Source organism: Betta splendens, chromosome 10 (assembly GCF_900634795.4).
Source record: "Betta splendens chromosome 10, fBetSpl5.4, whole genome shotgun sequence".
NCBI lineage: Eukaryota > Metazoa > Chordata > Actinopteri > Anabantiformes > Osphronemidae > Betta > Betta splendens.
The window spans coordinates 13,501,051-13,521,337 of record NC_040890.2 but is presented as its reverse complement, the minus strand read 5'-3'; the positions used below and the strand labels follow the sequence as shown (position 1 = coordinate 13,521,337).

Here is a 20,287-nt window from a genome sequence, read left to right as displayed (position 1 = left end):
ATCGACTACATGCACAAAATTAGTGTTCCTGAAAAATTCCCATTATTTGACCAAAAACAAAGGAGACTAATTGACAGGTCATTTCAGGCAAACGCACAAAAAACATTGGCTACAAAGGGTCTTAATTATGTGTTTTATTTCAGGGAAAACAGAAATCGCAAAACTTGTCATAGGCACAGTAACATACTCTTAATAGCTACACACTGCAAAATAGGTTGGCATGTAGCACAGCAGCACATACAAGCACCACAAGCAGAAAACAAAGTGAAACGACAGGCGGTGAAGAATCAGCAATTACCTTCACTACTTCAGTACTTTCAGAGAGTTTTCATATGGCTTAGTCCTCAAACAGTCTTTGGCCCTCGTCACCTGGGGGCCATTCAGTCTGACTGTACCCATCTGTATGTCAACTCACCAACAAAAGATTTAAAAGAATAAAATACATTTTAAACACAATCCACTCATGCAAAATTTAACGGTGGAATGTAAATGAAAATAATACATTTTGTATGATAAAGGCACAATTCAACTCAACAGTTTAAAAACATTGATATCAGTAATGAACAAGTCAAAACACAACGTTAAAATGATTCCACATGTATGTTTATAGAGCAACAGAGATAATGAGAGCTGGTGAAGTGTTGGTGAGTTCAGGGTACAAGTCCTTCGGAGACACATCTCTCTGCACAGATGCTTTAAAGTAAATATTTAACAGTCAGAGGGCTGTGAATCGATTCACCAGGATGACTCAGTCAATCCAACTCTAGGACAAATGCCATGGCAACAAAATCGCTGGGTTTAAGAGCAGTCGATGAGCATCGCATGCTCAAATCTGCAGAAACACAGTTGTTTCACTTTTGCATGAATAAAATCAGAAAATCTGCTTGTTGATCAATTTGATTTAAATCCTGGGGAAATTTGTTTTATTTGTTTTAATAGCATGTTTCTAATCTAACTTCATCAATGCTACTGCATTTCCCTGCCTGTTTTTCAGCCCAGAGGTGGAGCTAGTCTCGTCTATTCCTTAGTTTGGTGCATTACTAGAGAGACTGCGCCTTCATTTGTGTATTCATGATGAGCATGAAAGGACAAGGTTAATTCTGGTTCCTTACATATATATATATATATATATATATATATATGAGTGTATTTTTTATAATCCGCCTACTCTAGTCGTTGACCTCAGAGTCTGTTAATACTGAACAAAAATGTCACAGTAAACAAACTTAGAAAGCAGCTCTTAAGCGAACGACTGATGATTTACATGATTTACAGCTAAGTGAAGTTACAGGACTCCTGCAAACAAAGAAACATAGGATCGATCCCTCAAAGCACCTTTTACTATAATAAAATAATAGACATATCATTAACAATCCGCTGATGTGATTTTTAATCAATTCTTTTATCTATATTTATTCAAAATAAATTTTGAGTATTTTGACATAGTTATGTACATAAGTGCAAACAAGGTGAACGTCACACATTCGTTTACACCTCAGTAAAGGTCGATGTGACCCAGCACAGCTGGGCGGGAAGAGGCTTCTGGACCACGTCTGCAATGTAACAAAACACACAACTCTGTACTGAAGCCACTCAGCGAGGCCCGTCCAGACTGCAGGCAGAAGGTGAACAGTGAGGATTATCAGCTAGTTCCATTTTACAGAAGAAGCTGAAGATCTTGCCGTCAGTCCAGAAGCCTCTTGACCTCCTTGACAGAAAGGTGTTTTCTTTAAGAGTCCATTCTTATTTCTTGAAAACACAATTAGAAAGAAGAACAAACAAAGGTCAAACAAACTAAATTAACACCTGATCTCCCCTAAGGACCTTTGGATATTACGATGACTTAAATCTTCCATACAAAATATTTAATCACAGCAGTAACAAGACAAACTATTTAGACATTACCTTTTGAATAAGTTGGTGTTTGTTATTTTTATTTGTTTTAATTCATTCGAAAAAGAAAAACCACAATTATGATAATAGAAAGGTAGCCATGTTGTAATTCTGTTGCCGTAGCAACAACAACTATTACATTAACAATGACTCCATCATTGTATACAAATCATTTTCATATTATATATATTTATTTGTTGGTCTACACAAACTATTAACTATGTATAAATGAGCTTTTTATTTTCATGCTGTGTTTTTTTCAAGTCAGATTAAAAAAAACTTAATTTACCATTAACACATGTCATTTTCATACACAGGTATCACATCTTTATACAGTGACTGAGAAATAGGTCCCTTTGTTTGTGCCCAGGAAAACCAAAGTACACTCAGGGCCATTTGAATTGTCCACATGCTAAAGGATCTGGCCACTGGACACAATGATCAGAACGTTTTGCATATTCCACAGTTATGACTCATGGCTGTAGGGAGAAAGTAGAGTAAGGCCCAAAGGAAATCAGGTACAAGAGAATGGGAACAGTAGAAAGTCAGATTTCTGATGCCACGCTGCAGATCCTCTACACGTCAATGCGGCCTGGACCTAAACATTGCCCTCAAGAGGCACAATATGTTAATCAAGTTTCTTTTTCCGACTGAACACTAATGAAGGCATAATGACGTGATGGGGACGAAGACTGGGGGACGAACCTTTTACAGCTGGAGCTAATGTTTAGAAGCTGACATCTGAACATTCTCATCACCAACGTCTTCAAATACTGAAGGAACATTCATGGTGAAATTCTTCAACCAGAGAGAAGAGAATGGAACTAAATACAGGAGGCAACGTGAATGGATGCAACCTAAGGCTTTCATTAAACAACTATTTTATCAGTTTGGGAAATATACTTATTTGCTTTCTTTTCTAACAGATAGATAGGAAGTTTGACATCACATTGTTCTCTCATATCACATAAAAATTACGTTTGAACCAGGAGTCAGCTGACTTGGATCAGGCTCATTCAGCCGTGTAGTACGTTTACTTAAGACATTTCCTCTGGTCCCTCTCTAACAATGGAGATTGTTAATAAAATCATCTCTTTTCCAACAATATTGGACCTGGGCTCTGGACAAAACTCCAAGATATGTGATAACGACTGTGGTCGTCCGAGAATCTATAAGCAGAAATTCTGGTGGGATGTTGACTTGTTTTTGTCGATCACAGTGTTAAGAGTAAAAGAACAAATGATAGCGGTTTACCCTTCCCTGACATCTGCTATCTGTAGATATGTATGTATCCAGCTGTCACACACCCTTAAGGTACACGTCCATAACAAGACGATCAACAGATCAACAAATGTTGGCGCTTCTACTAAATGGCTAAGACGCCAGTGAGGGACAACAGTGCAGCTCCTCTATATTACAGCAGGGTGCTCTAGAACTGTAGTAAAGAGTAGAACTGATCAACCCATAACATGTAGGGAGGAAAAATGTGGAAAACGTAGAACGGACTCTTTCCCTCTATGGTGCCAAATGCTTATAATTCTGACCGGTTTGTGTTGGGGTCCAACCCGACACATGTGCCAGGTGCTATTGTACAAGTGTCCTTTCACCTTTCATCAGTAAAAGATTCGTAACACCACCCACTATAATGGAATCAACAACACACACAGTTTGTTTTAACACATGTCAGGATGGAACCCATGGGGCCTCAAACGGCCCAGAGCCAGTGAATGAACACGCGTCAACACGTCAACAGACCGTCGTCTAGGACACGGCGGAGTTTTTGCATTAGATACATTCACTTCACAATTAGATTATTTTCAAATGAGCAACGTTCAGTGGGAAACGCTGTAACATCTGCAGCATGTATGTTTGTATTTATGCAGCTCATTCATGGGACTCGCTGTTTTCTGGTACGAACAGGACTTCACAACAGTTCGACAGCGCAGCTGCCTAAAAGAAGAGGCTACTACAGATGAGATTCCCCCAAATAACGCGTATGTTTGGGCCCTGGTCTGTTGGTGCGGTGTTGTAACAGCGTTGGTTTGAGGAGATGTGAAAGAGGCACATTTGAATTTGGACAAACCGTGATTTCAGCCCACTTTCCCGAGCAGTCGCGTTATTTACGCGCCTGTAAAGCAGCTGCTCACAGACATCTGATCACCAAAAATCCAACTGCCTTGTACTTTTTTCACCAACAGACTTTCTTGGCTTTACCTCAGCCAGGCTCCGGCTCTGACCGGCATGGCTGAAGCTAAAAAATGACAAAAAAATGAAATATCAGTAGAAAACACGACACATTTGTAGGTGAAACGGGACATTTTCAAGTTCTGAGCTTTCTCCCTGAAGAGCCGTAAAACATAAAGATGTTGTGCCACTTCTTCAACCCAAAAGCTGCACGGGAGGAGACAACGACGAGGAGACAAGCCAGCTGCTGTTTTAAAGCACATCTCTGCATGTGAGAGTCACGTATTCAATGAGAGCAATTATTTGGGTATTGCATTAAATGGGGCAGATTCTTGCATATACCACCACTGACTTTAGGCACGATATTAGGAAACAAACCCAGCTTCCATCTGACATCAGCTGAAAAAGGTTAAAAATGCCAATTAGGATTATAAAAGGCTGTAATCTTTCATCTTCCATTCACAAATATCCTTTTTGCATGATTTCATAGGTCAAACACAAAGTCTGTGTATATGGCTGACACAAAGACTGATCATTTAAATAATGTGACTGTGCTTGTACATGTTAATGTTTTATATCCTGTTGACAATCTTATTTTTTAGTCATTAGACAACTAATCATTGAAATGAAAAAATTATAACTCAAGTTACACAGTGACACGATCTGATCTTCAACAATGTCACAAATATCAACAAACATATAATATTTCAAAACCAATTGAACATTTGTCTTCATCTGATACTACACCAACATTTATTAAATGTCATCATAGAAAAAGTGAAGCAGTTTTTTTAATTCCTGCTTGAACATCCATCCAAAGGTCATCGCTGCCAAAGGCAGTTCAACCAGGTATTAAGAAACTCTTTGATGTATATGTTTTCAATAAAACATTTAATCTACTTATATTTGTGGTTTTGGTAAAGGTCAGATCACACCAAATAACATATTAATGAAGATGAACTAAGAATTAGTTATAGCCAAACAACTAAACAACTAAACATCTGCATTTTTGTTGATTTCTAGTTTTCTGATTCTAACAACTGAAGTTGTTGAATTATGTGAAGAGTAATATCACGTTTGTGCTATTATCACTTAGCAGTTACGCAATTTTAAGTGGCGATCGTGTAAATATTATATTGTTTCACAACAGGAACTATAGATTAATGCATGGTAGATCTGCAGCAGACACTGTGTTCTTTTACAAATGCCAACAATGTTCACGCTGTTTAGTGATAATTTGAAATATTTTGGGAAAAAACGTCTCCTTCGCAGCTAAACACATAAATCAAAGGCACAAACAAATGAAAACCAAGTGGCATTCATCAGATGAGACCATGGGAACAAAATGAATGGTTTACATTGTTTAACATGAATGTTACAAACGTCCGGTACACGGTACAACCTCTTGAACCTGAACATGAACATGACGTGATATGAAACACGCTTTCTACAGTTTGTAGATCAGTTCCAGGCCTGTTGTGAGTGTGAGTGGTCTTTGTTTTTCCAAAAGGAGCCTCTCTAAGTTTCTGACTTTGGAACAGGCAAACGCGTTGGGCCGCCTCATGCGATGGCTCCAACCCATGAAGGGCCTTTTAGTCGTCTAGTGTTTGTGTGCACACGTGTGCTGCACGTTTAAGGTGTGGGCATGTATGGCTCTAAAGGACAAGGAACACTATTGCTCAGCCTGATCGAGTCAAAATGCATCAGGGCGGCTGCTGTGAAGCAGCAGTAAGACGTCCAGGCTTGTATTGCACGAACTACTGCAGCTCGTTTTCGTTCGTCTCTCACAAAATGCTGCACGTTTCCACTCAGTTAGCCCCACGTGCGCCGAATGCGAGGCACATGTTTGCTGCGTTCAAGAGAGACGACTGCGGCGGATTCAGGGACTTTAACTGGGATTTCGGGAAAGGCTTACTGAGTTTAGTGCCACTGGAGCTGCGACCAGCAGTTTGGGGACGGGACAGAAGTGGGTTTCCATGGGGATGCACTGGAGCTCCACCGGATCAGACGTCACGAGCTCCGAAGGGTCTACTGGAAGACAGAATATAGATTATTAAGTTATTAATTATTTAATTAAGTGCAAGTTCTGAGTATCAAGTCTTATCTTAGATTGTTCTTACTCTCAGTAGAAAGCATTACGATGTTAAAGCATAAATTAGTCATAGAATTTGCTTTAATAGGCCTTTATTCATTCCTGTCATTAGGTTATATGCATTAGGTTAATATTAGTGTAGATACGTAGTGATAACAGAAATATTGACAAAAACAAAAGAAATGTTTTAAATCATGGAGCTTAAGATTCTCAAACACTATAAAAGTAAACAGCAGGATATGCCACATTTTGTTTACCTTATTTGACTGTATCCAAAAACCAAGACAGTAAAAAGTAAGGAGCTCAAACCCATGTAATGATTTGGTTTATGTGGTTTGTGTCTCTTTATAGTGTGAACAGCAACACTAGCAAACTAAATCATAAGGGTATGAATGGAAACAGTTTCATAAATTAAAAAAATAAAATCCTTCATTTGCTCACAATAGAACAGACTTAAAAGTTTGACAGACAGATGAAATGTGGACACTACAGGCAGATGATTCTGTAAAAACATGACTTAGAATTTACAGAGCTAAAAGAAAAGAGAACTGAAATGAGAGAGCAAACCTGATTCGAGGCAGCAGATTCAGCGAAAGGAACATTGGTGACTGGGGTCGAGGCCGACGAAACAGTGGAGGTGGTGGCACCGTGCATCATGGGAACTTTTATTCAGGCCAGTCAGACAAAAGACAGAGGACGAGGATATGGACGGGGAGGAGGGGGGACAGGAATGATATGGTTACCATGGCAAAATGCGTTGGTTCAAAAGTTATGGCACAAGTCAAGTGATAGTGATCAAACCATGCAAACAAAGGTAGAGATAAAGAAAACACCTTGTTTAATTGGCCAAATAGTTAAAAGCAAATAAAATGCATTGTTTACCAACAAGGTCATACAATGTAATCAGACTATATCTGATTATTGTATTTCATGGACAGAACATGTTTATGAAGGGAGCAAATGAACCATTAGAAGTAAAGGTCACAGCTCTAATTTAACAGCAGCGTATCTTTGGCTCCATTAGCTGATATTCATCATATTATTCTTCTCTTAATAGATTGTTTTTGGTGTCCAATCATAACTTTAAACCTCATTGTGTCCCTGAAGCTCACACAAAGACAGAAAACCTTTGAGCCAGCTAAAAGCAGCCGTCGGACCCCCAGCTCGCAGCAGCGGTGACTGTGGTTTAGATGGAGAACTGAAAGAGTCGGGACGTACACACACACGCCTCATCTGGCTGTGCAGAGGACTCAACACAAGAGAAACCCGGTCTACACTTGGCTTATGGGGGTTTGGAGGTGGGGTATAGGCGGGGATAACCTCTGGACCCCCCCAACCAGAGTTCTGCAGTTGCTCCACTCTCTCCCTTCAGCTGATGAACATCTGAGCTCTTTCCCGAATGCGTTAGCATTTTGTCTTAGGAAAACTTTTTAAATCCTATTTCATAGCGATGCAATAAAAACTAGTAAGTGGGGTAGAATTTATTTATTAGGTATATTTCTTTCCTACAACAAAACACAGTTTCAGGTGCAGAATGTTTTGTTTGATTAATATATTAAAAAAAATGAATCACCAAGATCTGGTTTTTTACATTTCACATTATTTGTACCACTGTCTTTTGTAATCGTAGCATCACTGTGTACCACAACGCACTTTTGTTAATAACTGCTGTTTAATTTATGATAGGTTCATGAAATTAGTTGGTATAACCTGTTTATCATTCACAACAATAGTTTTATATGTGACTATGGACAGTTATCAGTATTACTTGGAAAACAACTGATCTTGACTCACTGACTGATGATGGTGGGGGATGACAACTGGTCTTCTGGTGTAACTTTCATTTTCCTGCACCTGATTTTAGCTAAAAGACCAACATCCACCAGTCCACGCACCTGCACCTCCACAGGAGGCCATGCAGTTTGAATCGTACTGTTGAACTGCATTAAGCCTTTTCAACCTTCTTTTACAGCTTCAACAGATGTTAACCACACATGAAGCAACAGTGAGTAAATATACAACAGACAGTGGAGGGAAGAGACGCGTTTAGCATCAGGCAGCGTAAAGGTGAACTACAAAAACACATCATGCACATTACACCTACACTACACTTGTATTTCCCTGCATCCCATAATATTATCTTGCATCTTTGTGCAGCAGCATTATTATTCGTGTGTCCAATGTCCAATCATTCCGTGTGTTGCAGACAGACACTCACCGGTGGGGATGAAGGCCTGCTGCTGCAGCTGCATGTTAGCCAGCGCCTGCTGATAGTGAAACATGCTGGGGTTGAAGACGGGGGCTGCAGCTCCGTTAGTCTTCTCCAAGATGGGCCTCTTAGTCAGCGTCTGCACGGCCCCTGGTGGCAGAGCCTGGTCAGGGAGGAAAACGAGGCTTCATTTCAACAGCGGCACAGAGGGAGAGGTTTCCGTGTCCGCCACAAGGGGACACTGCAGCATCTGAGCAGCGGCGGAAGTGACACGGGCCCAGAGGTCAGGCCAAGAGCACCGCGGCGTTCCCCATTTGAGTGCTTAATTATAACAAGCTGCGGTGGAAAACAGCCCGGACAGCGCTTCACTCATTTTAGCAAAGCAAAAGATGAATATGGGAAACACACAAGACACCGGAGGCCAGCAGCAGATTTAAAACCAGCCAGCAACATATTCTGCAACAAAAGCAACATGAATAAATGACCGTCGGATCCCTGGTTTGGTGAAACCGACACACTTCACAACACAGCCACTGGACGGGTACTCACCAGTGCTGCCGGCGCCGGGTTCTGGCTGGCCTGGTGCTGCGCGGCCTTGATCCGGGCCTGCAGGTGAGCCGGGGGGTGGAAGTACTTGCACTTGTCCCGGTTGCAGCGGCCCTTGATGTAGTCCATGCAGACGATGACGGAGTTCTCGCTGCAGTCCACCATGCCGGCCTCCAGCGGGTGAGCGTAGCGGCAGTCGCTCTCGCCCCGCGTGCAGTTGCCGCGCTGGAACTCCCGGCAGACCTGGCCGAGCGGGCGGAGGAGCTGGTGAGCATTTACGGCTGAAACGCGGACAGAGAAGGCGTGCGTGCGTGCGTGCGTACCTCCAGCTTGTCCGTGCGAGCGTGCTTCTGCGCGGAGGTGCCGTTGCCCATGGCTGCCAGGCTGGTGGGACTCCCAGGGACCAGCAGGGGAGCGCTGGGCAGCAGCTCCGGCATCAGGCCCATGCCTGGGCCCATGTGGCTCAGATATGGACTGAACGCCATGCTGGGACTCGTCGCCAGGGACGGCGTCACTGGGAATGTTGTCTGGTGGAGGAGAAACTGAAGAAGTCATGGCAGAGCTTTGATGTTGTTTGATGTTAGCTTAAAACAATTTTGCACTATATTAAAATAGTCATTTTTTATTTCAATATATAATTTATTTATTTACATATATATTTAAACAGGTAAAATATTTACTTGTTGGTTCTGAAGTTTACTTCAGATGGTTTCATATTTCTTCTCACCTTCCAAGAGTTTTATTAAGTATCAACATGAACTAAACTGTCAAATGGCTTCACAGAAACACTTGAGAGCCAAATCAAGTGGGTTCCCTTTCATCTTCAAACACCAGAAGAATCTGCATCCTGCTTTTGTTTTAGGGAACACGGTCAAACTCAGCTTCTACCTGCAGACAACCTCCATGCTGGTATTGAGGATAACCACAATGTAAATGCTGGCTGCTGCCTCGCTCACAGGACGAGCCTGTCTGGACTAAACATGATAACAGTTAGCGCACATTGCTGCTCACTATGGGCTGCAGCGGCGTTCCAGGCAGCATGAACTGCATCTGTTGAGCCAACATGGCCGCCGTGGCCTTCTGCTGGATCAGGTTGTTCCTCCCGTTAATCTCCAGCTGAGTTTTCAGGTGCGGAGGCGGGTGCAGGTATTTACAATTCTCACGTACACAGCGCCCCTGAAGAGGGAGGGAGGACAGAGGATTGAGAGCAGGCACACAAGGCGACATTTTGTAGTGACTCTTAAAGCAGATTAAGTAACATAACAGGGAAATGAGAATGATGTGATTAGGACGCTGCATCAATCAGGGATGTGCCTTGACACTAATGGCAAAGGGATAAAAGGCTCAGCAGCCAGTCCAATGCAGACCTATCTTGTCATACTAAATAATATTAAAGCCAGTTTTCAGAGCTGCTAAAAACCTGCATCATATGCTGGAGACAACAACAACCCCAGCAAACAGAAATATAGAAATTTAACCGAGGCACAAGTTGTAGATTGTTTCTAGTAACAAACATACGAAGCAATTACACACAGACGCATTTAATTTGAAACAGTAGACGTGTACTTACAAAGCAGCTGTACGTTTCACTACAAACTATGCGAAATGACAGGTGTATTAATATCTGACCCAGCTGTTGAGATTTCGAAAGAAGCACGGCAGACGTCAAATAAGCAGCGAGACAAGAGATAAAACCTGTGAAGCATATGCTCAGCTCTCACCGTGACATCGAGACTGAGGTTATCAGTCCGACACACAGGCTGCTTACCAGAAAGGACACAGCTAACGTGGACTGACTGCAGCACACACTATATAGCGGGAAACGTCCTCTCCTCTCTCTATTTTATTTAGTTCGTATGAGAAGACAGCATTCTAACTACTGTTTATACTACAATCCAATCCCAATAAAACGACTGAGATACTGGACTTAAAATGTGCATTGTAGCAATGCACCAAATGTGAATATGACCAGTCATGATCACAAATTAAAACAAACTAAAAATAAATTTTAAAGTTTAACACAATTTACAGCAGCGTAATATTAGCTATAGTATATAATAATGATATCTAGTGTCAACAGTTTACAGTATTTAGTATTTTATTTGAGTCGTCCTAAACTGATTCTAATTCAGCAGTCAGTACCTCAGACTTTTTTAATCTGAAGTAATACCTAATGCTAGTTTTTGCTTTTTCCCTTTTCTCTCATCAGATTATGAGCCCTTTATCTAAAGCAATTCCTTTTGTCTGCGTGTACCACTAAAGCTGTGTCCTTTGTCCCGACCAGAGTCTGTGGGGAAGGTGAAGATGGTGCTGCAGGAGCACCGAGGAGGAAGCGCAGTCTTCATTAAACCCCGGTCCAACGGCAGCTGTCTGTGCCGCTAACCTGCTCAAACCGTCTCAAACCACAGCCGCACGACGGCTCGCGTCGGACGATGGTAAGTCGTCCCAAAGACAAGCTAAAGAAAAGCTACTCTACAGGCACAGTGACGTCATAGTGCAGAGAATCTGATGGTGATGGATGATGTGCTGAGACGAGGACACATTAGAAAAAAGGGAGGAGAACTACATAATAGAGGAGGAGACCGCAGTGTCTCCAATGCCAGCAACCAGGGGGAATTCACACGACCTCCAATGCAAAACAAACGTGCAGCAGCCTGAAAAATGTCCGACTGCACGGGAGATGCAAATAAACTGTGCATCAGCAACCTGCGCGTTTAGGGATGATTCACTAATAGGGATGGAGTCCCACGAGCTCAGCCGGCCTGCCCAAAACCTAAAGCTGAGACGAGGACCTTTTAGCGCCGCACACTTCAAAATAAAACAATGACTCGAGCACTGACAACAAGGCAACACGTTTATGAAAGCTACAAACTGTGGCGTAGGAGAAAAGGCCAATAAAAATGCGGTGGCGAGAAGAGTTGTGGGTCAGGGACCTCCTTCTGGTCGCCATAGTAACACTAACAGAGAAAGTCCCTGTTAGTACAGCGGCGTGATGTTGATGCTTTCAGCAAGATGACAGAAATTACTACCCAGATACTTTCCCCGCACTCGTCCTCACGGCGGAATTACAACACATCATAACATGAGACGAATACGATGCTTTAATTGGCAGCAAAACACTAATTGTTGGTGGTGCTGTGACTTATTATAGGTCTGTAAACATCTTAGTGATTATAGTTATTATGTCATCTGCTGATTGCGTTCGGCTTCTTTGGACAGATTGCGATGTTATAGATATATATTCTTCTCGGTTAATAAATAATTAAATATTATTGCAGCCTCACTATGATGTCATCCCAACGAGACGCTGCTGTTAAATTTAGTGTCGACTAATCATGTGAGGTGACAGCAGCTGTCCTGTTAACAATATAAAAATGGCTAGGTGGTGAGCCCAACCCCCCCCCCACCCCCTCCTCTGCAGCAGGTACAGACGGGCCCAACAAAGCTGATGGGGGAGCAACAAGCAGTGACAGCGGTCGGCTCGGACTGGGCCGGAGCCAGATATGGGAGGGAGGCCATTAGCAGATAAATCCATAAAATTAACAAAGGAGGGAGGGCTGGGCAGGGAGCGGGAGCAAGGAGACTGTTGAGCAGCTCGTTCGGGGACGGCGGGCGCCGCTCCTTGGCTTTTTTCTAGTCGTTCGACCAAAAAAAAAACCCGTCTGTCAGCAGAGAATAATGCTGAACGTCAGGATATGAAGCCGCGGCTTCCGATGGGCAGCGCCGCTTTGACCTTCAACCGTCACCAACTTCACCTCTTTGTCAAACTAACAACATGCCCCCGGGGCTTCAAACGGCCCGGCGTGGCCTTTAATGCGCGTTCCCCGCCTTTGGTACAAAGCGGCTCGCCTCTATCTCCCATCAATGCAACCAGTACAGAGCCAGGCTGTTGCTCTGTGCTAAAAACAGCCGTGCCACTCAGGAAGATCAAACTATCCAATGGGTACGCACTCCCGTGCTGTTGCTAGGCCCCCTCTCTCTGTCTCCCTCTCCATCTCCCTCCTGCTCTGGAGGACATAACAGAAAAATGGCTGAATAATAAATTCTAACTCAATAAACGGGGAGACAGCAGCTGCACTAAGACAGAAAGCCCCTTGTCTGGGTCTCACTGTTTGCTGCAGGAAACGCAGGCGCACGTGCGTGGATCCACGCACGCCGCCGCGGCCGCCGTCCGGTCTCAAAGGCTTCAAAGGTGGACGTTTTGCGCGAAGCCGCTAAGATTCGGTAAAGCGTCGTGACGCGCGGGTCGGTGGATTTCCTGCTACGTTCGTGGCCGGTGGAGAGAGGGCGGGAGCTGCGCGAGCGGTGGAGGAACGGACCCGCAGCAGAGCAGCTCCTGCAGAACTGTACACAATGAGCCTCGCGTGACCTCAACACGCGGGTTTAGATTAAGCCATTAATTTAAGTTAGATTCAACATCCCATGGCTTTGATCTGCTTGGTGGACTTTCCTTTAGTAGCTGGACAGTGTCATAGAGCAGTAATAACTACAGGTGAAGGCAGCAACAAATAATACAAATGTGCATAATTACTACAAAATGACCAAGACATCCATAATAATTAGCGCACAAATTTAATGTTGAATAAGTTTGGTTTATGTGCATAATAAAGAAATGTGCAACTTGCTTTTAAGACATTTCACTTCGTCATGCTTAATTTTTATATTATTATTTAGCAAAACTGGCTGAAATCTGGTCTGTCGCCTTTCTCACAATTCCATATTATTATTAAATGTACTATATTGTGATAAACTGCAAACAGTAACATTTATTATGTTTAACACTGGCGATGTCAGTGGTGCTGTGCATAGATTATTTTCACCGCTAAATAGAAGATGAATGGTTTCATTAGTAGCTGAAACAGAGTGTGGTATTTGATGTGTTCCTCACCTGAAACAAAAACACTAATGCTGTGAAACACTGGAGGAAACCCTGCTTTGTGTTTGTCTGTGGGTGCGACCTTAACTTCAATATTTATACAATGCCGTCCGGAGGAAAGCGGCCTTCGCCGACCTGCCACGGACCGCATCACACGTGTGTCTACACAAACGCGGAGCAGCGCGGCTGACGCGGCTGAGACGTGCGTTACCTTGAGCGAGTCGAAGCAGGCGATGACTCGTCCGTTCTCCACGTGGCAGCTCCTCGACGGGTGGGCGAACTTGCACTCGGCGTCGGAGCGCGAGCAGGTGCCCCTCTGGAACTCGCGGCACACCTCCAGGGTCAGCCATTTGGTGTCCCGGCCCATGGTCATGCTGACGGCCATGAGGGGCGCTCAGCGGGGGGCGGCGGCGGACTGGCGGCGATGCCAGAGGCAGATCCCCGGCTGAGGACGGGGGAAACAGAAGTAAAAGAGCGTCCGAGCGCAAACCGGCAGCGAGTCCTTGCGCTCGGTGTATTTTTGGGACGCCTGGTAGTTCTTCCTGGGAAACGTGGCAGCTGAAGGTTCAGTGGGGTGAGAGAGGGCTCGGTCGTGAGCAGAGGCCAGCTCCGTCCCGGGGAAAAAAGGAAAAAAAGGAAAACACACAAGCTACTGTGGAGACATCGTTCTGGCGCGATCAGATATGTTGCCGAGCGTCACCAAGGGCGACGGCTCCCCACCGCAAGGCACGGCTTCATCGCGTCAACATGGCCGAGGCTCGGCTGCTCGCCGCGGGCCCAGGTGTGAGCCCGGAGGGGGGAGAAACGGGTCCGGAGGGAGGACGACGTCCCTGCACCGGTGGGAGGAGCTGCTCAGGATGCGCGGCCTCTGCAGCCCGGCGGTGTGGGACGGGTGACACTGTGGCTGTCAGGGTGAGATACAGCCTCCATCCAAGGCCGCGCGCACTGACAGCGTCCGGCCCTCGTCCGGCGGCGGCAGCAGGCGGCAGCAGGCGCCCTCTCGCACCAGGCGCTTCGGACTTCCGCTCACTTCTCCCACTTGAGCCGCTTTCTCATTCCCGCGTCGTCGCCGTCCGCTCGCCCGCCGGCATCGCCGCTCACTGACCTCCCGTCCGCATGCCCTCGCTGACGTGAAACACAGAGACACGCACATCAACTCGGGGCGTTCACACGAGCAGCAGCCTGTTGAGGGGACTTTGGCGCGGAGGCGAAAGCCGCAGCCTCCCGTGGAGAGCGCGTTGCGAGAGCGAGGGCGGCGAGGACCACGAGGGTGGAGGGTGGAGGGTGGAGGGTGGAGGGAGGATGAAGCGAGGACAAACAAACAGGCAAGCGGAGCATACGAGAGGGAGGAAGGCAGCAGTGAACAGGAAAGGGCAAGCTATGTCTTGATTAAGTGATCTGAAAGAGAGAGAGAGAGACAGAGAGAGAGAGAGAGAGAGAGAGAGAGGGAGAGTGGGGGGGGTTGAGGGAGACTGCATGCAGGCAGGACAGAGACGTCACATCACTTCTCCTGAGCTCCACAGAGCAGAGTAATTGATGAACTTGACACGAATTGCGCGGCGAAATGCTGTGGAAAGAGATGTCCTTGAAGTGGCACAGATGGCACGTGTGGCCGACACTGATGATTCCCAGACAGTTATTAATGAGACGGGAAGAGCCGAGCGGAAGGGCGAGCGAGGCGCGGAGAGAGAAAGGCTAGTTTTTCACAACTGCAGCTGCTGTGGTCAATGCAACGCGGCAGCCAATCGCGCGGGCCTCTGCCGGCAGGCAGAGCGGGCCGTCGGCCAATCGCGGGGCCGGTTTCACAGCAAGCCCCGCCCTCCACCCACCCAAGTTCCTCCCAGGCTTTTATCACTGGTACAGCACAGTCATGGCTGAGCCACATGCTGGTGTTCAAACTGTAAAACAACTCTGACTCCGAGCAGCTTTGTCTCTTTTCACACGGCGAGCGTTGAATTATATCTGAAGGAGACGGAGGACGATGCTGCGGCGCGATGCGGGAAAGACGCAGGACGCCTGCTGGGAGTTTGAGTGTGAGAGCAGTGACGTGTCCTGACACTAACTGAATACAAAAAACAATCACCAAGGTGGCTCCATAAAGATACAGACAGGGGAGAAGCCACGAGGTGGCTGCAAGCTAGGAACGGATGGGAGAGGATGACTTAGCATGAGACACAAGGACACGCAGGACGTCAACACGAGACGCGGGAGAGAAGGAGCACGAGGAAAAGGAGGAGAAGGGGGTTGGAGCAGATATTATCAGTGCCGGCGTCTGATGGCGGCAGACACAGACGGAGGAAGCGATGGGGGGCAGAGTGTGAGTGTGTGTGTGTGTGTGTGTGTGTGAGTGTGTGTGTGTGTGTGTGTGTGTGTGTGTGTGTGTGTGTGTGTGTGTGTGTGTGTGTGTGTGCAGACAGAAGGATAACACTGCAGTGGAGTGGGAGAAGGAGGGAGAAGGAGGAGGTGGGAACTCAATTGATACATCCACCCTCCGACGCAGGAACAAAGACAAATCCCAGCCCACGAAAAAGGAGGCAGGACAGAGAGAGAGAGCGAGCGGGCGGGCGGGCGAGCGAGCGATGAGCAGGTACGGCCGCTCAGCTCTGCTCGCTCAGGCGTTCCGCTGGGCCCGGCCCGCCTCCGGATCGATGGGAACTCCTCTCAGGAGGGGACGAGGCCTGTCCGGCGTCCGCCTCACGCCCGCTCGCCTGCGCTGCAACATGTACGACCGAGATCATCAGAATGTTCCCCGGCAACGGTCTTCGCCCGCAGACAGGGGCGGTGACGCACGGTTGCCAGTGCGGCCATTCCTGGAGAGGCTGGCTCGCCTCCAGAGCCCATCTGCTTTATACTGCACCCTCAGCCTCTGAACACACAAAGTGATGACCCCTGACTTGCTGAGACGCTCGACGTCTATCAGCAAGAATGTTCCTCCCAAAATATCGCTGTTTAAACCAAACTAAAGCAAACCCTCGCCTTTTAGTTTCCTGTTTGGCTCCAACGTGGTCGTTATGGCTAATAGATCGATAGGATGAGTGGGTTAAACAAACAAAGTCCACTTGACATTTCCAGTCATAAACCACAGAAGTGGCCAAAATACATACAGGAACACGTCCACCTGTCACATGCAGGCCAGCGTTGAGGATAAAAACAGACAACAACGCATTCAGCTGCGTCACAGAGCGGCCGAACTGAGTGTCACGTGAACCTCGTCTGCGGAAAAAACAAGACGATTCCCGGGTTCGCTCCGCGTCGTGGTTTTGGAGCGACGGCGGCGTTTCGCAATGAAGTTCCGTGGCGCCGGAACGAAAAGTCCAACCGCTCATCTATTGCACAACGGTGAAAGAGGAGGTTCAATACGGGCAGAGGAGCAGGTCAATTAATGAGGCCGGGACAGATGGAGGATCGCGGCAGACTGAGGAGCGGGCCTTGATGTGCTCCAGCTAAATATTTAGACCTCTCCTCATGAGACAATGGCTTGATGTTACATGCTTGAGGCTGCATTATTGTGCAACTGCAGCCCACACACCACAGCTATCTGTTGTCCCACACAACACTGATGAATGGGCTGCAGGAAAAATAAGGCAGGAAAATAATCTTCTGCTCGTCTCAGTTAACTGACATCTACTAACACATCGGCTTGAACGAGGCCAAACAGGCTGAAAGCTGTAATTCCAGGTCAATGATGAAACTACCTATAGAAATAATCTTGGCCTACTGAACCTGCCTGACCTTTACAATGCAGCAGTGGATAAATGAATAAATACTCTATACCAGTCACTGTGCTGCTGCCTGTCCTGCAGTCCGCAGGTGGGGGTCGACGTGCAGGTGGAGCGGGGTGGAGGGAGCGAAGGAGGACAGATGGAGGTGGCTGCTGCTGTCGACTCCGGCGCACTGCGTCCCTCGTCAGCCAAAGGGCTCCTGACGGGGTAACCTTCAGCTGGGACGCCGGCGCCGTGGCCCGCGTGCAGCCTGGGCGGCACCTCCACCCGCGGCCTCGCCCTCGGACACGGCCCGTCACACCAGCATTCGAGAGGAAAACCAAAGGGCCTCTTTATTCCCTCCACTATGTTTTAACCTGCATAATCATACTTGAATTAAATTCTAAACAGCAATTTCTGCACTAATAAATTACTTAAATTAAAGTATTAGCTACATACTTGTGTGTCATATATTACAGGGGTTTCATGTGCCCGCTGACACTTGAGGTGACATAACAGGAATAAGATAAACTTGCAAAGCAATGTAATTTTTAGAAATTAAGTACTTAAGTTGATTAATGTGGCTGAGCAAAAGTGTTGAATAGGAAGTGTTTCAGAATCTACAGATTCAGCGTCCGGTGGTCTCCATTAAGCTCCCAATGGGATTGTAACTGCTTTTCCCTGGAATGAACGCAGATCTGCGTGTGTCAGTTTGGCCTCACACAAGAATCTGCAGTTTCCCTATTTTCAAACCCCCGGTGAATTCCACTTGAACTTGAGGGTTTAGTTAAGTTCAGATCACCATCAAAATAGTAGATAGACAACAGACCACTCTTCTGAGCGGGGACGGGCAAAACAGGATAATGTCAATGAGCAGGTGATTGATTAAAAAGCACAAGGTGGAAGATCCATAAATCACAATGAGAGTGAAAGCCAGCAGCTTGGAGGGAGGGAGCAAAGTAATTAGGTTAAGTATTAGTAATCCCTTCAGCTCATTAAAGCGCCACTGCTCCACAAACATACAACAATCATTTTCCAGCACATAGCACAGTAAAACACACACACACACACACACACACACACACACACACACACACACACACACACACACACACACACACACACACAATGCATGGATATGTGGAATACTGCAGAATAAGAAGCCTGTTGCACGTCAAGATTCAGAGAACAGAGCGAGGCCCTGAACCCGTCCATCGTGCAGCACCAGGCCGCTGGGCCGGAGCCAGAGGTTTCCCGTCCCTGTAGTGGGGTAATTAAAGTTAACTAAGTGGAAAACTACAGCCGGGCCAATTACACGTGTAAGCATAGCACTTTTGATTTGTTATCGCTGCTTCGCTGTTGGTGACCGGTTTTATCCATGCGCCTACAGATCGATCATCCCCAGCGTTTAATGTTCCCGCGCGACAGCAGAAACGAAAACAGGTTCTGTGGGAAACGTGCCTGTGTGTGTGTGTGTGTGTGTGTGTTGTCGGTTCATCTGTGTTTATATAAAGTAAAAACTAGCTAGACTGGTGCAGAGTCCACAGCCCAGAGCCAGTGTGAACTTGCCTTCACTGGCTGTATTGTTAGACCAACCAAAAATCATGTGTGTGTGTGTGTGTGTGTGTGTGTGTGTGTGTGTGTGTGTGTCTGTGGGGAAGTAGTGACTTCACAGTTTACCAGGGCGGCTGGAGGGTAAACAAGGACAAGAACGAACCTCCAGCGCTGACTGCATTTAAAATCCCACCGTCATATATCTGGGAAGCAGCCTGCAGGTGCTCCTCGCTCCGGCTGTAATGGATTCAAATTCGATATCGCGGTCGACAGAGTGACTCAGAAAGTAATTTCGCATTGATCTTTTTGCTCCCCACTTTCTGGCGTGACGACAAAAACCCCAACGTGCCCCTTTAAAAACACGCCAGATTCGTCCGGCGGAGTCTTGGATTTCGCGTGCGCGCAGATCCCGCACCACAATACAATACGGCAGCTGCCTACGGCTTCATTTGCGTCTACGCAGACCGTGGCCGCGAGCTCCCCGCAGACCTGCCCGCAGCTGCGGGACGCATGTCAGCGCTACACTGCTGCGTCTACGTGGAACGCCGCAATATGCCCGTATTTACCCGCAAACGGGCAGATGGGCAGCAACAGGCAGGCGGAAACGGCCGTTTTTAGTGAGCGCAACGTGAATTTGTGCAAACGCAACTCATCGCTGACCTTGGTTGTTTCTACGGCTGAGGTAGATTTATTATTCCTGCAAAGTCAACTGCGCCAGACAGGCAGTCAGGCTCTTACCTGAGGTCCAATCGGATTCAGACTCAAGTGCCTTCCCCTAAATCGCCATCGGTTTAATGTTTATTTGCTTCCCCAAAAAACACGGACTTGGTTGGACGTTCCCGCAGAAAGTGAAAGAATAATAGCAGGAAAGTGCGCTTATGGCCGGGTAGAAATAATAAAAAATCAACGCAAATAAAAACCGCGGCGGAGTAAAATTAAAATAAAAAAGGAGGAGTGAGCGAGAGATGCAACTAAATTTTGCTCGGCTGCAACACGGACTGAGCACAGAGCAGAATAACAAATGTAGAAAAAAAATCAGAGGCAGGGCAACGCGGCGAGGGAGGAGTTGGGAGGGAGCGCTGGCGTGCGCGTGTTCGCCTGCGTTCGTTAGATAGCATCATTAGCAGCGGGAGGAGTCCGAGTCACGACAAAGGCGCGGCGGGGAAAACGGTGGGTCGGTGAACGGCACCGCCCGCAGGAGCAGGTAGGTTTAGACAGGCGGGACGGCGCGT

The 20,287-nt window shown here is 46.5% G+C and overlaps 1 protein-coding gene across 10 annotated transcripts; it reads right to left on the bottom strand.

Annotated features, from left to right (window-relative positions):
* Positions 1 to 119: 119 nt before the first annotated feature.
* On the bottom strand, positions 120 to 20,097 carry mbnl3 (muscleblind-like splicing regulator 3). Of its 10 annotated transcripts, none has more exons than XM_029164707.3 (8): positions 19,794 to 20,096; positions 17,575 to 17,878; positions 14,012 to 14,245; positions 9,936 to 10,100; positions 9,248 to 9,466; positions 8,928 to 9,167; positions 8,388 to 8,541; positions 120 to 6,108 (listed from the first exon to the last, which is right to left on the bottom strand). In XM_029164707.3, the coding sequence occupies exons 3-8, from the start codon at positions 14,183 to 14,185 to the stop codon at positions 5,966 to 5,968; spliced, it is 1,095 nt and encodes a 364-aa protein (XP_029020540.1). In that variant the 5' UTR covers positions 14,186 to 14,245; positions 17,575 to 17,878; positions 19,794 to 20,096; the 3' UTR covers positions 120 to 5,965. The 10 variants fall into 10 exon arrangements, with proteins under 10 accessions (XP_029020540.1, XP_029020545.1, XP_029020539.1 ...); XM_029164712.3 differs by lacking the exon at positions 17,575 to 17,878 and adding an exon at positions 6,737 to 6,831 and having other exon boundaries at positions 120 to 6,105; positions 14,012 to 14,925; XM_029164706.3 differs by having other exon boundaries at positions 14,012 to 14,925; positions 19,794 to 20,095.
* Positions 20,098 to 20,287: the final 190 nt, after the last annotated feature.